General features: G+C 44.6%; 5 protein-coding genes across 5 annotated transcripts; 3 read left to right on the top strand and 2 right to left on the bottom strand.

The window, feature by feature from the left end:
* Nucleotides 1-96: 96 nt before the first annotated feature.
* Nucleotides 97-3,892, top strand: L199_007936 (uncharacterized protein; the record flags this gene model as incomplete). Its single annotated transcript, XM_064893622.1, has 2 exons — nucleotides 97-309; nucleotides 374-3,892. 2 exons carry the CDS (start codon nucleotides 97-99, stop codon nucleotides 3,890-3,892), a joined length of 3,732 nt encoding a protein of 1,243 aa, XP_064749694.1.
* Nucleotides 3,893-4,252: 360 nt separating this feature from the next.
* On the top strand, nucleotides 4,253-5,166 carry L199_007935 (uncharacterized protein; the record flags this gene model as incomplete). Its single annotated transcript, XM_064893621.1, has 4 exons — nucleotides 4,253-4,692; nucleotides 4,770-4,938; nucleotides 5,029-5,055; nucleotides 5,131-5,166. 4 exons carry the CDS (start codon nucleotides 4,253-4,255, stop codon nucleotides 5,164-5,166), a joined length of 672 nt encoding a protein of 223 aa, XP_064749693.1.
* Nucleotides 5,167-5,451: 285 nt separating this feature from the next.
* On the bottom strand, nucleotides 5,452-8,264 carry L199_007934 (uncharacterized protein; the record flags this gene model as incomplete). The annotated part of the gene is made up of 6 exons (XM_064893620.1): nucleotides 5,452-5,936; nucleotides 6,015-6,162; nucleotides 6,236-6,683; nucleotides 6,752-7,005; nucleotides 7,086-7,781; nucleotides 7,953-8,264. The coding sequence occupies 6 exons, from the start codon at nucleotides 8,262-8,264 to the stop codon at nucleotides 5,452-5,454; spliced, it is 2,343 nt and encodes a 780-aa protein (XP_064749692.1).
* A 440-nt stretch (nucleotides 8,265-8,704) lies between these two features.
* L199_007933 (uncharacterized protein) lies at nucleotides 8,705-10,144 on the top strand (the record flags this gene model as incomplete). The annotated part of the gene is made up of 8 exons (XM_064893619.1): nucleotides 8,705-9,010; nucleotides 9,074-9,139; nucleotides 9,206-9,288; nucleotides 9,382-9,477; nucleotides 9,564-9,604; nucleotides 9,660-9,761; nucleotides 9,834-9,925; nucleotides 9,995-10,144. The coding sequence occupies 8 exons, from the start codon at nucleotides 8,705-8,707 to the stop codon at nucleotides 10,142-10,144; spliced, it is 936 nt and encodes a 311-aa protein (XP_064749691.1).
* Nucleotides 10,145-10,531: 387 nt separating this feature from the next.
* L199_007932 (glutaredoxin) lies at nucleotides 10,532-12,360 on the bottom strand (the record flags this gene model as incomplete). The annotated part of the gene is made up of 3 exons (XM_064893618.1): nucleotides 10,532-11,184; nucleotides 11,271-11,361; nucleotides 11,428-12,360. The coding sequence occupies 3 exons, from the start codon at nucleotides 12,358-12,360 to the stop codon at nucleotides 10,532-10,534; spliced, it is 1,677 nt and encodes a 558-aa protein (XP_064749690.1).
* Nucleotides 12,361-15,406: the final 3,046 nt, after the last annotated feature.

Raw genomic sequence — 15,406 nt, 5'->3', positions numbered from 1 at the left:
GACCATCTATCTCCCCATCTCATCCGTCGCAAAGCAGCTCACACAAGCTGAGATCGATCATCATCCCTTCTCTTTCCGCCCCCATCCTCTCTACCCATGCCCCCACCGACCATACCATTCGCTGCTCGATCTCGGGTCCTCGCTCCCCACCCATCCTCAACCACACTCTCCCATGTGCTAGGACTCGTACAGAATGGCTACCTGGACAAAGCATCGAGGGTGGCAGTAGCGCAGATCAGGCGGAGCAGTGGAGTAGCTGGATCTGGATCTGGATCTGGTGTTGGATCATCATCGATCGGAAGCACCAAAGTGAGTTGCCGCCTCTCTTCCTCTTATAGACAGTCATGTATACTTAATGGACACTTCAAAACAGTCACCGAGCTCATCTCTCGAAAGGCGATCCATGTCACAACGGCAGAACTTCCGAACGTATTCTGCCAGTGCTGCTCAAACGGTCGATCATGAGTCTCAAGATTACCATCAACATCACCATTCCTCCCCATCTACTTCTGATCAATCCTCATCATCTACCTTCCATCAGTTCTCAGTCCCACTTTCCGAGCGACCTCGTCGATCGAAGTACACATCGTTTCAACCTAATCAACCAATACGCGATCAAGCAATAACCAAAGATAAGAAATTCTTCGTCGCATTCGATTATCCCGATCCGTGGTCAATGTTACCGGAAGACTTCTATTCTAGATTATACAACGGTGCTTTCCAATCTGCTTCTCACTTCTCACACGATTTCGAACTCAAATCTTTCGAAACTCGTCATCTAGGGTCGATAGGGAATCTGTTAGGTGTCTTTGCGTTATTTAGGGATACGGCAGAACATGAAGATTGGTTATGGTTGATATCGAAATTAGATCGATTGACAGAGATACTAGATAATGTCAAACCACCTCCTCGACAGCGCGGGTTGACATCCCTGGTATGCTCCATTAGAGGATACGCCCTGGCTCTCACGGGCGATAGTGAAAAAGCCAAAGAGGTATTAGCAAATTTACAATATCTAGATGCAAGGAACCCCGGAAATACCTTACCGACTTCTTATTCTATTGCTGCTTTAGCATACGTGGAGATGGGAGAATGGGAGTTGGCGATGAAAAGGATACGGGGAGCCATCGATAGAGCGGTCCAAAGGATGACCAGCAATGATGCTACCAAACTCAGACAGGAATGCGATTATCCCTCATTCGATTTCGGTTTACTACAATCTTACGAAAAGTCAGTCTTGGATGCCTCTAGAAATGACGATTTGATCGAATTGGTCAGAACCGCCAGTTATACCGTAAGGAAATTCCTGATCAACTCGACTCAACGTCCTCATCCATTCTCCATGCAGCTCACCAATCTCTTACTTGGATCCCTCGCCCGGGTCGGATCGCCCGTCGAATGGTGGACAGATCGATTCAACGCAGATTCCAGTGTCAACACGAGGACACTGGGTATTTTCTTGTTTATTGCCATCACTCGTGATCGCACGAAGCTTCAAGAAGCCATCAACCTCTTAGATATTTTCATCGCCAACGGGACTTCCGTACCGACCTCTGCAGCTATCAGCCTCTGTTCACTCCTTGTGACGGAATCAACTAGTGATGCTTGGAAGCTGTATCAAAGGATATGTCAAGAATACCCAAATTTCACTCATGGTGCTTTATCTCAGGCTATGCGTCTGGCTGGTCAAGCAGGTTGGGTAGAGGAAGAACAGAGATTATGGAATCAGATATCCGCCAATTATACCCCCACCGGCAAAGACCGTTTGGTAGCTGCTCGGTATCACGCCTATAGAGGAAGAGTAGCAGATACATTAGCAATGCTCGAAACTCGTGTCGGACCGAATTTTGAATCGAAACCCGCTGCGTTAGAGATACTCTTCACGGCTTATATCAATGCAAATAACTCGCAAGGCGCTGAACGAGTTCTACACCAAATTAACGCCATCGAACCTCGTTTATACCCTTACAACGCTCTCCTACAGCTGTACGCAGATCAAGTCAACGTAGAAGCCGCTGTGAGATTGTTCGACGAATTGTCCAATTCTACCTTACGACCTGACATCCACTCTTACACCGCTCTCATCTCGCTTTTCGCCCATCGACGTGATCCTGTCAACGCAGATAATGTCTTCCAAGCGATGATAGACGCGGGTATTGAACCTGATGCGATTGCCTATGCGGCAGTGATTGACGCAGAAGTGGAAACTGGAGAATGGGTAGCTGCCCTCGACCGATATAATCGACTTCCAAGACAATTCAAACACCATCAAGCTGTTTCTACTGCAATTATCAAAGCTCTTGTAGCTCTGTCATCGCCACCTGAGCACGTCATGAGTGTCTTCCGTCGAATTACCAATCCAAATCCACATACTTGGGCACTCGTTATTCAAAACGCCTGTGATGCAAGTGAGATGGAAGTTGCTCGAGAACTGTACGAAGAGATGGACAATGCGTCTAAATCCAACAAGGGACCTTCACCTGATGCCTATGCCTTTTCGATCCTCTTACATGGTTATATGCGATTAGGGGACGGTGCGTCTGCCCGAGCGGTCTACGACGAAATGCTTTCTAGGGAAGTATTACCGTCAAGTGTGACTTATGGAATGATCGTCAAGTCATTCGCAGAGGCGAGAGGGGAGAGATCACTGGAACAAGCTCATGATTTCGCTATGAACGTTTCGAAACAGGCCAAAGCTGGTAATATCGCTGATAGAAGACATGAGAAAGCCCTAATCAACCAGAACATCTTCAGTCCCCTTGTGGTCGCTCACGGCAAGAATCAGAACTTCGATATGGCTCAGAAGTACTTTGATCTCGCTCAAGATGGATCAGGAGAAAATAGGGAGAGTGTACATATGTATACGCAATTGATGGATGTTTATAGACGTGCGGGAGACTCGGAGAAGGTACTGGAAATTTGGAATAAAACTTTCCAGTTGGCTTGCGACACGACATCTTTTAGGAAATCTACCTCGGAAGGAGAACAAGGAGGTGTATTACCGACGAGTCGAAGTAACGATAATGTCCTTTGTATACCGCTTTCAATTGCGCTGGACAGTCTATCGATCGCGGGGAATTACCTTCAAGTGAAGAAGATATGGAATGACGTCCAAGATGCTGGATTCGGATTTGATGCCGGGAATTATAATCATCTGTCTGTCGCTTTGGCTCGAACCGGTGATATAGAGGGGGCTTTCAAAATTGCCGATCAGATCTTGCTTAGGAGGTACGAAGAAATCAAGTTTAGAAAGAATGAAGCTATGAGGGAAAGTCAGAAACTTAAATCTGTCCAGCTCGAACCAGATCAGGATTATCGAGAAGTATATGACAACCCTCTCGAGGCGGAGACATTCGATATCACCGATAGACCTGTTGAACCATTCCAAGGACCTCCCAATCGACGACACATGTTTCATGGTCGATCACCTTTCACTTCTGAAGCGAGGAATGACCCGACGAGCGAATTGGAATTAAAGTTGTTATCCAGTTGGAGACCTAGTGATATACTTTGGAGACCTTCCTTGTTGACGATCAGTGTGTTGGATACGGCATATGCTCAATTGGAAGATGCGAAAGCTAGGAGAGCATGGCTACCATTGAGTATAAGTGATGAGAATGATAATGAGGATGCCACCGCAGGTACCATTACAAGTGGCTCCGTAGCTGGTGGAGTCGAAGTAGGAGAAAGGAAGAAGAGGACCTATGGGATCGTTTTACCTTTATTCGGAGGTGTACCTGTCCGTAATCATTATACCGGACAACCCCATCGTAAAGGACCGACAGAGTTGTTGAAATCGATAAATAAACGATATGCCAGACTTGTGGGATTGATCATGTTTCATAGGAAGAAGAGGATGGCTAGGAAGATTAGGGATAGACAAGGAAGGTAGAGAGTAGTTATATCCAGCATAGTATATCATATACCCTTCGATACTTTATACGGAATGACACGGAATGTATCTGTATGTTATGCATTTGCGAATGGTATTGTTCGACTTGCTGCATTCTCGCATTCTCGCATTCAATCAGCATGACTATATATGCGTGCGTTCAGTTCAGACAGGTAAGTTATCAAGTACGAGCAATGTTTTCAGTAGAGTCGGATTGGATAACGTCATACCCTTCGAACCGTCGAACTCACACTCCACCTAACTTCCAAATGCTTGATGAATAACCTATCTTTCATTACGATACCAATCAATACATACCTACTTCACCTACTCAAACATTCAAGCGCTCACACACTCACGATGTCTACGGCTCAAGAGCAAGAAACTTGCACAGATTGTGAACCACCTTCCTCATCAACCCACACTCAACCAGCCAGTACGTCCACGATGGCTCATTCGCCCCAACGACCCCAGCCAGTAGGAATAGGCAAAGAGTCGTTCGAACCTCCCGTTCCTGTCGATCCTCCCTCAAAGGCTGGACATGCTACGGAATATACATATAGGGGACCACCCACTCCTCAAGTTGAACAACAGCAGGAGAGGGAAAAGAAGGTGGAACAGCCTGAGAATGTGGAGAGAGAAAAGGGGGATTTGACTCCTCCATCAGGTTCCCATCAGCAGAACAATCAGGAGACCAACGGCACGACGACGATAACCACGTCGACGACGGAGTTTCAGGTTCCGGCTTTGAAAGAGATCAAACCTAGTGTCATCATTGAGTTTTGTGATAGATGTAGATGGTAAGTGAAAGGATAGAACATGAACTTGAAACTTTGAATATACAACATAATAGTAACTAAACCTATGATTTATATAGGGCACCAAGAGCAACATGGATCCAAACCGAACTTTTCCTAACCTTCCCCAACCCCCTCCTGCGATCAATCACACTTATACCGCTCAACGCACCTGAAACAGGAGGCAGGTTCAGAGTATGGTTGGATAGAGGGGACGCAAAGGGAGATCAGCTAGTATGGGATAGAAAGGTGATTTTACATTCAATCTCATCTCTTTTTATTTGATCCCTTGTTATCGATCGTAGATTTATTGATCTCACTTTATTGTGTGTGATATAGACCGAAGGTGGTTTCCCAGAATTGAAAGTACTCAAACAGAGAATCAGGAATATCATCCAACCTGATTTAAGTCTCGGTCATTCCGATGTTCATGGTAAATAGAAAGAGATGAAACAAGAGACTGGATTGGGTAATTGAAGTTCCAACAACCTGATCGATCATTCGCAAACCAATGATCATGGCTCACGACCGGGATTGCAGGAATCACAAGAAGGACATTGCTTAGTTGTATTTTCTGTAGATGACAAATTGATTGATAATCAATATATCATGCAAAACTCGATACACGAAATACGACAGGTGAAGAATGGAATGAATCGCGAAGAAAAATCTTCAACTCTCGGTGACGCACTGATACTGATGACTGACTGAGCATTAAAATACATTTTAACAAATGCAAAACCCCGTAAAGATCCAGCTCTACTACCTCTTCCTAAACGCATTCTTACTAGCGCTCCTCCCAGGATGTCTCCTCTTCGTTCTCCCACTCCTTCCTTCACCCTCCTGCCCTTCATCCTCATCATCCACTTGACCTTTCTCCAACCCAGCACCGAATCTTTCAACTTTTCTATCTTTCCTTCTTGTCCCACCTGAATACTCATCTTGCTCATCATCCTCACCATCTGGGCCATTAGATCGAGAGGGTTTCGAAGAAGGTATGAAAGACATTTCCATACCTCCATCAGCGGATTTACGCATTGCCAATACCGATGGATCTTCTGCAAGGCCTTTGCCGCTTCTTGAAGATTGGTTGGATGTCTTGAGTCGCTGACCGAATGTTGGTTGTTGTCTGGATGAAGATGAGGAGGATGAAGAACCGACAACCAACTTGGGTTGAGATCGTATAGCAGGTAAAACTCGTTTGGCGTCGGTAGGTTTGAGTCGACGAGGATCATATTGACGGAGGTCTGACGGATCAAAAACAAAAACAATTAATTTTATTTTCCAGTAGTATATAACATGATTACGAAAAGCCATTGACTCACCACCATCATCACTTTCCTCACTGTCACTCTCCTGTTCATCCTGTTCATCTTCCTCTTCTTCCGACTCATCTTCATCCTCATCGTCCAATCCAGAAGAAGATCTATCACTCTCATCTTCCTCTTCCTCCACTGCCGTCTTCCTCTTAGCCTGTACAAATGCCGCGGAAATGTACGATCAGCTACCCCGATTCGACATAAATTCGACAGCTGAATTCACTTACATTGTTATTAGCAGTAGCAGGATTGAGCAACGCGAACTCTCTACTCTCCTCATCCACTTCAAACTCTGGATTTTCAAAGATTTCTTTGAATCTAGGATCAGCCAATAATCCCCCTTGTGCTTCTCCTTCTCCCTCTTCGGCCTCTTCATCTTCCGGAGCGGCATCACCATTCTTCTGTTTCTTCTTCTTCTCCAACAATTTGTCCCTCTCTTCGGCTTTTCTAATACGTTCAGCCAAAGCTTTATTAACCTTAGGCTGATCTTTCCTCGCTCTAATTCTAGATTCCTGCTTAGCCCTCAATTTCTCATTGACAACCTTATCTCTATATTCAGCGTAGGATTGTGGGTTGGCAATGAGTCGAGCAGTAGTGTACAACTTGAGCGATAGGAAATATCCATGCATGTATGGTTTGAGAGCTGGTGTACCGATAAGATGAGTGAGACCAAGACTATATCTCAATATATCAGTATATACCCTTGGTTCGAGATACTCTGATAAGAGCAAAAAAACACTCACGTATCCAATTCTGCTCGATCGACAAATTTGAAATCTTGATAAGCACTCTTGCCCAACCCACTATAATCTTCTGCCATCTCCTCTGTGACGCTGTCGAGGAAGCTCGCCCATTTAGGTGCAGGTCCGATCTCAGGTATGTAGTAAGAGGATAATTGAGGTGCATCACATGCTACCATCAATAAACCTGATTGAGGTACTGGATGTAGATCTACGAGAGATGATGGAGGATGGAGTGATAAGTGATTATTAGATGGCTACATAACCCCAACCAAAGTCAGCTCAAGAACCAACATATGCCGTGGCTAATAAGCCCAATTTGAGTAGTAGCACTTACATCCGATTTATCCCATACTTTGATGACTTTACTATCCGCACTAATCACTCTACCTGAATCCTCCTGTGATCCACCACCAACCAACCAATCTACTTTCCTAATTGATTCTCCATATCCTTGATCTTTGATAGCGAACGGCGTGGGACTTCGTAAATCGTATAACAGCGTATGTCCGGTGGAAGTTCCTACCGCTAGGGATAACCCATCTGTAGGATGAGACTGTAAAGCGGTTATAGATAATTTCTGTATCGGTTGAGCAATGAGTGAAAGGGAAGGATCGAAGTTCTGAAGGGGTAATAAGGTGGTAGAAGGGAGTGATAATCTAGTTAAGGCATTTCTCGATCTTGGATCCCAAAATTCAATTACACCTCCTCCTCCATCCAGACCGAAAGACCATAAACCATGTCTTGGATTTACATCAACCACATTGACACCTTCAACTTCATCTTGTCTACTGTCCGCTCCCCAATTACGAGCTACGGTGATGGGACTCATATATCGTCCTTCCTCGAGATTGAATCGATAGACATCTGTTCCTGTGCATCCTATTATAGCGTCTGCTGAAGGGGAGTGATAGGCTAGGGATCGCCCGTAGATCGGTAGTCGGACGGAATGATGGAGTCCCCCTTGCGTATGGAGGGAGAGAGACCGATCTCGTTGAAGATGAAGGGTTTTCGTCCAATCTGATGAGAGTATCTAGAAATGTAGCCGAAGATCAGCTCAAGTCCCACACAAACGAAAGATGAGAAAACATCTCCTTGAACATAAAATTCCACATCTAAAGACGGAATTCACTTGGAAGCCCAACATCGTTTATAGACAATACCGCCCAGTTCATTTTGACCAGAAGGATAACGAGTGACTCACCACAAAATCGACATTCTCAGCATCTGTAACCCTCTCAAACTTAACGGTCAAATTCTCCAGATCCCAAACTTTGATCATCGGCTTATAAGTACCCGTCGCAATAGCATGTTGACCATCTTCAGTCGTCTTGATCCTGATTGCTGAACCGGGGAAAGTGAAATCTTGAATCAATTCCAGATCGCTCGTGGTATGTTGTGTTTTTGTACGCTTCTTGCCTCCCTTGGCTTTTGTCTTGACTGCTACCCATGAAGGTAAGGAGGTGGATGAGGTGGATGATGGACCGTTGACGGTATATACTTTAGGGAATGACATGGTGAAGGAGTGGTGGGAGGTGGCAAATGATTAACGGCTGGTACGAGAGCTGGACCTCGTATGAGGATATTCCAATCGAATCGTCAAGGCCTCCTCTATCAGTCTCTGTGTTGTCCTAGAATATGCTCTATCGTATTCCGCTTTATGTAGATTTGTTATATGAACATGATGGTATCTATAGCCTAATTCAACGTCTATCTGCATCTGCGACTGGATTGTCAACAAAATTCAGAAAAAATCTTTGGTCCACGTGGTCAACTCTCTACGTCATCACTTTTCACTTCTGGGTGCAACACGATCGATTACCTGTCTTCTTGTCTTTTTCTTGTCCAACAACATTCCTCACATTCCTCATCGTCAACTACAACCGGAAAGACCCAACCCGTCCGCACAGTCCGATCCACCTCAAAAGGATTCACACGATGTCTTTACGGACCACCATGAATCTTGGTCGAATACGTCAATACCCTCTTCATCACCATTCCCAACCCATCTCCTTCCGATCCCTCCACCTTGCCTCTTCCCCTCGTCAGGCGGGATGCTTCACTCCCCGAATATCCCTACTTCAGAGTACATCCCCTTTCTTAAAACGATCTTTCAATGCAACCGCTAGGGATCTGATACGATCGAGCTACTTCCCTAAAGGTGGTAATGGCGGGTACGGCGGTGGGTATGGTGGAGGTGGAGGGGGTAGTTGGTTCTCTAGGTTGAGAAGCAGGATAGATAGGATACCTACTATGACACTTGTGAGCTGCCTCGAAATTCAAAATTCCACTGCATATCATGCTTATGGTTTACCTGGACGATAGATATATGGATTGATAGGATTGAATGGAGGTGTATTCTTACTTTGGCAGTATGCTATATCAAGTGCAGTAAGCTTCTTTTTCACAGCACTACCTCAGTCAGGAACATAGCTTACACGGTACTATCAAACTTAGCAACGATTCAGAGATCCGACCTTGTTTTTCTTCTTGCAGAAGAACTTCATATTGAACGAAGTGAATGTATTCTCTGGCAGGATGTAAGTTATCCTCGGGATAATATTTGTTTTACCGATCCTGCACATCTCTTCACGGTCAAGCTGCATGCTGACTGTTCTGGTTCTATGTTGCAGATGGACTCTAGTGACTTCCGCTTTCTCCCATATGTCCGGATCGCACATCTTCGTGAATTGCCTGGGTTTGTATTTCTTGGCTCCCGCAGCGGCTGGGTGGGTCTTCTTCTTCCGATCAGCTCGCAGATCCACTTCGTCCCCCACTGACGTCTAGTGATTTGAGCTGATATGATCATTCATAGTCTCATGGGCTCATCAGCGTTCCTAGGTTTATATCTCGGAGGTGAGTTGGCTCGTCATCTGAAGTGAAAGCCCTTAACTCATTTTTGCCCTGACAGCCGGTATATTCTCTTCTCTCACTTCATTGACGTACCATCGATTGCAGAGAGATAGGTGGATGGGCAGTGAAGGTGCATCAGGTGCCATATACGCTTGCTTGTGTGGGTTGTTTCTCTTCTATCGCTTAATCACAACCTACCTTCCAGCTGATTGATCTTTGTCATTTGAAATAGCATTCTACGGAGCGATGTTCCCTCAATCTACTGTATTGATGTTCTTCGTCATCCCCATGCCAGTCTGGGTAGCGATCAGTGGTATATTCGCTGTAAGCTGTCACCTATTACATGACGAGGACGACTTCACAGCTGACCTCGTCCAATGTTCTCTTTCATAGTGGGATTTCTACGGAGCGTTATTCAGACCTAATTCCGGTACTGACTCTGCTGGTCATTTGGGAGGTATCACCTACGGTTTACTCGCTGCTTTGGCGATGAGGAGAGGCGGGTTCACGAGGATGTTAAGAGGTGGAGGTAGGAGGTGGTAGTATGTATCTTCGATACAGTATCGTAGATGGACATGTATATATATGTATGATACGTGCCTGCTCCATCTCCATCTCCATCGGTGAAATTTCATCACGACATGAGCCTAAAACAGAGGGCGTACTGTACGTGCGATTCTACTCATGGATATGGAATGAGTTACTATGTCATTTTCTGGTTTGCATGTATTGCATGACACTTCATTGTTTGTATTGTATATGGAAAGTGAAATGCAATTGACTATGTAAGACGTGTATTGCTTGACAAATTGTAGCGGTAGATATGAACAATCATGTGGTATATAAGAGAGTAAAAACCGAAAAAACATGTCCAGAATCAATAATAACAAACGATGAACCCAAAATAAAGTATAAACTCAAAAATCAGAATTAAATCAACAAACCACTACCTTCCTTCCAGCTACCTCTTTCATCCCTAGAGGTCAACCCCAATGTACCCGTACCCGGAGCATCCCTACGTTTATTTATGAATCTCTCGGCGTTGGTTTGCCTTTTTGGTAGTTGGGGTAAGTTCAAGTCTCTAATTGTATTTCGATTATTCAAATCGATAAATTTAGGTTCGACAGGTTTGTCTTCTTCCCTCTTGACAATAACTTCATCCTCTTCCTCCGTATCGCTCGATGGAGGAGTGAACAAAGTTTCTGATTCCGATCCCGATTCCGATTCCTCTTCAGATTGTTCTTCCTCTTCCTGTTCTTCCTGTTCAGAAACCAAAGGAGCCCTTTTGAGTTCGTTATTACCCACAACAGGTACATCTTCTCGTTTGACCACGGCCTGATCAACCGGTAAAACAGGTTCTTCGACGATCGGTACAGGCGGTTGTGGTGGTGGGAGAACAGGTTTCCTCCTTCTAGAGAAAGGAAGTACTTCCATATCTTCTAGAGTTCTTTGTAAACCACCTTCGGAATGTAACAAGGTGACATCGTCTGATCCTCCGATAGAAGCGAAATCCAATAAGATGTTTGGTACGGTTCGTCGACCTGTTATTCTCTGTAAGAGAGTTTGGATCTGGTCCATATCGGCTAAAAGTGCAAAGAAAACAGCAAAGAAGAATCAGTCAAACCAGTTCATACATTTATGCTTACAGTCTCAAAGGATGTTCACTCACATCGTTGATCCAGTTCAATGATGAATGGTGCGGGTGAGATGTGGTATTCGCCAAAGATCGATTTAGCTTTCTTGGAGTATGGGCAGTGGGTCTAGAGCAATTGGTATCATCAGCATCAATCGTGCATCACATCGTTGGTTTCACACACAACACTCACCTTGGAAAAGATGACCACTCTGTATCTCCTATTGGCAAATTCTGCCCAACCATTATCAAATATCTCATCCCCTTCTTCACCCGAATCAATATCTTCCAACAATCTCTCCATACCTCTTCCACCAATCTTCTTAAGGTACTGCTTGGTAGGTACTTCCCAATCGTTTGGTAATATACCTCCTTCAGCCAACCACCATATGAGAGCACGTAACGATTGTAGTTTATCCTGTTTTTGTACATCCGCTTGATGGGCTTTCATCTCTTCTTGTTCCTTTTGTTCTTCGTATGATAAAGGTTCTGGATCCTTGTATGAATCCCAAAACAAATCATCTTCCGCTATCAACTCTTCTTCATTGACCAAGAGGGATATTCCATTATCGGGTTCTTCATCTGGTCGGTGTAATGGATGGGCCATTTTCAATTGATGCTCCTCCTCTGAAAATCTAGATCGACCATACAACTGTAATCGACTAGAAGAGTTGAATCGCCTGACTTCGCTTGATCCATTCAGTGAGACAAAGATGAACAACGCCAAAGTGAAGAGTCCACCGACAGTGAGAGGAAGGGAGTAATGGGATATACGCGATTTCATATTATACGAGAACCTCCTGGCGGTTGACCGCGTGGGCGAATGAAGTGGGATCATGGGTGATCCCAAGCCTAAACCGATGTTGATGTTAGGTGAAGTGATGGGTGAAGATGTGAATGGCAATTTGATTTTGGAAGGTAAGGAGAATGCTCTTCGGGGTGATTGAGAGTAAGATGAAGATGGTAAGGAGATTGTAGCTCCTGCAGAGAGTTTCTCCGCTACGGCTGATGAAGAAGACGAAGATGAGCTAGAGCTGGTCGGGAAGTCTGTGAATCCCAATGCTGCGAATGATGAGGATGATGTTGACGATGAGGATGAGGATGAAGAGCAAGTTGATCCGTTCATTGTGCTGAGATCGATGCGATACGTCGATCCGGTGAAAGTGTGTGTGTTTTTGTGTGTGGTGGTCCAAGCGTTGGTTGGAAGCGAAAAAAAATCGGATGGACCAGTGCGGGGCGTCAAAGGAATGGGTCAATGCGCAGAAGGATCGAGTATGATGTATGATGGTCGATGGTCGATGGTTGATGGTTATTGATGGTAGATGGTTCCTTTGTTCCTTTCCTTCTTTCCAAGGGATACAGTCTAGTTATGGTTGTTTATGACGGAATCAAAGAAATAAGTATCTGTGAACTGTAACGGTTGGGAAAAGGCACCCGTTATGTCACCCACATCCACATGCAATGCTATCCAATGCTATGCAGGTTGATGGCCGAAGATTGCAGACGTAGTTTGCACGAAGAGCTAAGAGAGTATTGTGACAGATGATGACGCAGAAAAATGTCGAGTATGTCAGACTAGCGTCGTTGGGTTGAGGGTAAAAAGTGAGACTCAGGTGCTTCGGCTAGGTCGGAGATGAGTTTCTATTCAGGCTTCACTCGAGAGATGATTAATGTTTTGTTGCACCGCTTTGAGCATGTGAATCGAAGCTGAATTAGGGGGTGTGGTCAAAAGCATGTATGAAGAAAGATAGAGAAAAATGCTATAGAACAAGTATGTGTGTGTAGGTATGTAGAGGATCAAAAGGGGTACTCTTTGATATATATCTGAATACGTACGAAAACTACCTGATAAGTCCTATCTTGGCTTGGCTCTTGTACATACATACTACAAGAGGTAAACAACAAACAAACGCTTGATGGGTATTACGAGAGACGCCAAAAGAATAATGAACCCACTAAAAAACTCATTCACATTCCACCATGGCTACTGTTAGCCTGGGATGGATTATGCAATCTCACAATACATACTCGTATATACCTAGATACCTGGAGTCGATCTCCCGCTTTATGTTACAATCGATTTTCGTGTACTCATCGGATAGGACAGGACAGGGGACTCGTAGCATTTACCTGTTCGGTATATTACAAGGATTGTTTTTGCTTTTGCTGCTGGTCGGAGATTCTTAGCCGGATTCCTGCGAATCTCTCACGGGCATCAAACCAGCAACGCTAAGCACGGTTAAATCTAGTTGATAAACAATAGAAATATACCATATGTCTCTGAGGAAGAGACGTCTTGAAGAATTAACCTTTTCAGCTATTTCTCTGTCATACAATTCAGGAACGAGACATGGAAAACTGGGAAGTTCTGAGCACCTGTAAATGAAAAAATATCAACCAACAACCAACAAATTGTCCGATTATTACCTGAAAAGAAAAGTTTGCTGGAAAAGGAGGACAGACGGTGGGAATCGGTAAAGATAAGGTTGTTACTCCGAGGTGAAACAAGGACCCAGGACAGGTCCAGCACTGCGAGCGTCTTTACCATAGTTTGCATGCTTCACTCGAGTGGATAAGCATCCGACACTTTGTCTACTAGTATGTCCGTGTGCTTGAACATGTGTACCAGAACGTAAACAAAACCAAACATCGCGTCTCAAGCAGAGCAAAATAAAGTTTCCCACCTGATGCTGCTCGTGCGCAACGAAAAGGAAGCTACGGATCGGAGATATAATTTGCCATATTCAACGTGTGAACCTGAGACTTCCGTCTTTTATTAATCCAACGCCATATTACCGGTCCGGTCTTCGTTTTGAGCAAATGTTGTTGATTTTGTTTTTAGTCTTTGACTTGCATGCAGACGATAGGAGGCCGATACAACCGTCTAGTATAGGCAAACTTTGGCCTTGCCTGGCGGCTCGGGTATACACGGCACTCGAACTCTTCCTGTTGTATCCTCACCCAATCGACCCGCTCGTGTCGAGCTGTTTGGCGATTTCTTCCCCGGTTTCCTTACACCATCGCTTCACAAATAGGTGTACGTTGCGAACACCATGCACCAGGTGCAAACGGCTATCGACCATCGACGTGAGGACGCACCAACAACAACGGACATGGTCCACCTGCTCAAGACGATCTCATCGCGATAACGTAATAGGCACGAACAAAACGACTGTACCGAATAAACCCAACAGCCATCTATAGAGGTATATAACCCTTCTTTTTTTGTCTTACGTTAATCCACAAAACTCTCTAGGTGAAGGAGGAAAATGCAGATCTACCGATATTGTCGGTGTTGGATTCGATTCATCGTGTTCGTACTCCAGATAGAGATAAGTTCGCTTACGAAGAGGCGTTGTCCTCCATTGAGCCAAATCCATGAACATCATACTTCAGATATTCCGATGAAATCGATTTAGCAAAGTTCAGCTTATGAAAAGAGCGCTATTATAGCGCTTCTCTGAGCTGATTGTACGTGAATACAAATAGAAGATTTTATGCTAGTAATCCAACTCGATGCGTCTTTGTCACACCATAAATCAGCTCTATGTACAAATATATATCATATCATGCATGTTTGTACATTTATCCTTCCTCGAAAGATGTGACGATCATACACGGACGACGCATGTAAGTCGTATGCGTTCCTCAATTGGCGAAAGATCGGCTTTCGGAGAACAGCATAGGATCAATTAATTGAAGTAAAGTTTCAAATGCCTATGGTGTTCTCAAAACCGATATTCTACAGTCTCTGTCTCTCAGAAGTTTCATTATTGTAACTCCGAGATTTCTCGACGAGCGGCTAGCCACGAGCTCGAAGATCATCTTTATACTACTCCCAAGCACAATGATGGTGCGTGTGCTGAGTAATCAGTTGGAAATGGTAAACAAGGGAGAAGGATCAAGTGCTTGCCACACCGCCAACCTCACTGCAACCCTACGTAGTATGAACATCGAGTGTATGGAAGCGTTAATCGTCAATCATCCAGAATGCATGGACCCAGTCTCGTTTCTTGATAGGTATCACTGACCAGTCGAAAATGCGGACTGCATTGTATTTCTTGTCAACATTTTCTTCTCTCTCCCTGTTTCTTTCTTCGACTTAGATACCTAATGACTTGAATCCCCTCTGCACATTCCCGAATGTCTTGGACGATGAACCCTCAGAGATC

The sequence above is a fragment of the Kwoniella botswanensis genome, chromosome 3 (assembly GCF_036426115.1).
Source record: "Kwoniella botswanensis chromosome 3, complete sequence".
In the NCBI taxonomy this organism is placed as follows: domain Eukaryota; kingdom Fungi; phylum Basidiomycota; class Tremellomycetes; order Tremellales; family Cryptococcaceae; genus Kwoniella; species Kwoniella botswanensis.
This window is presented reverse-complemented; position numbering and strand designations above follow the sequence as displayed.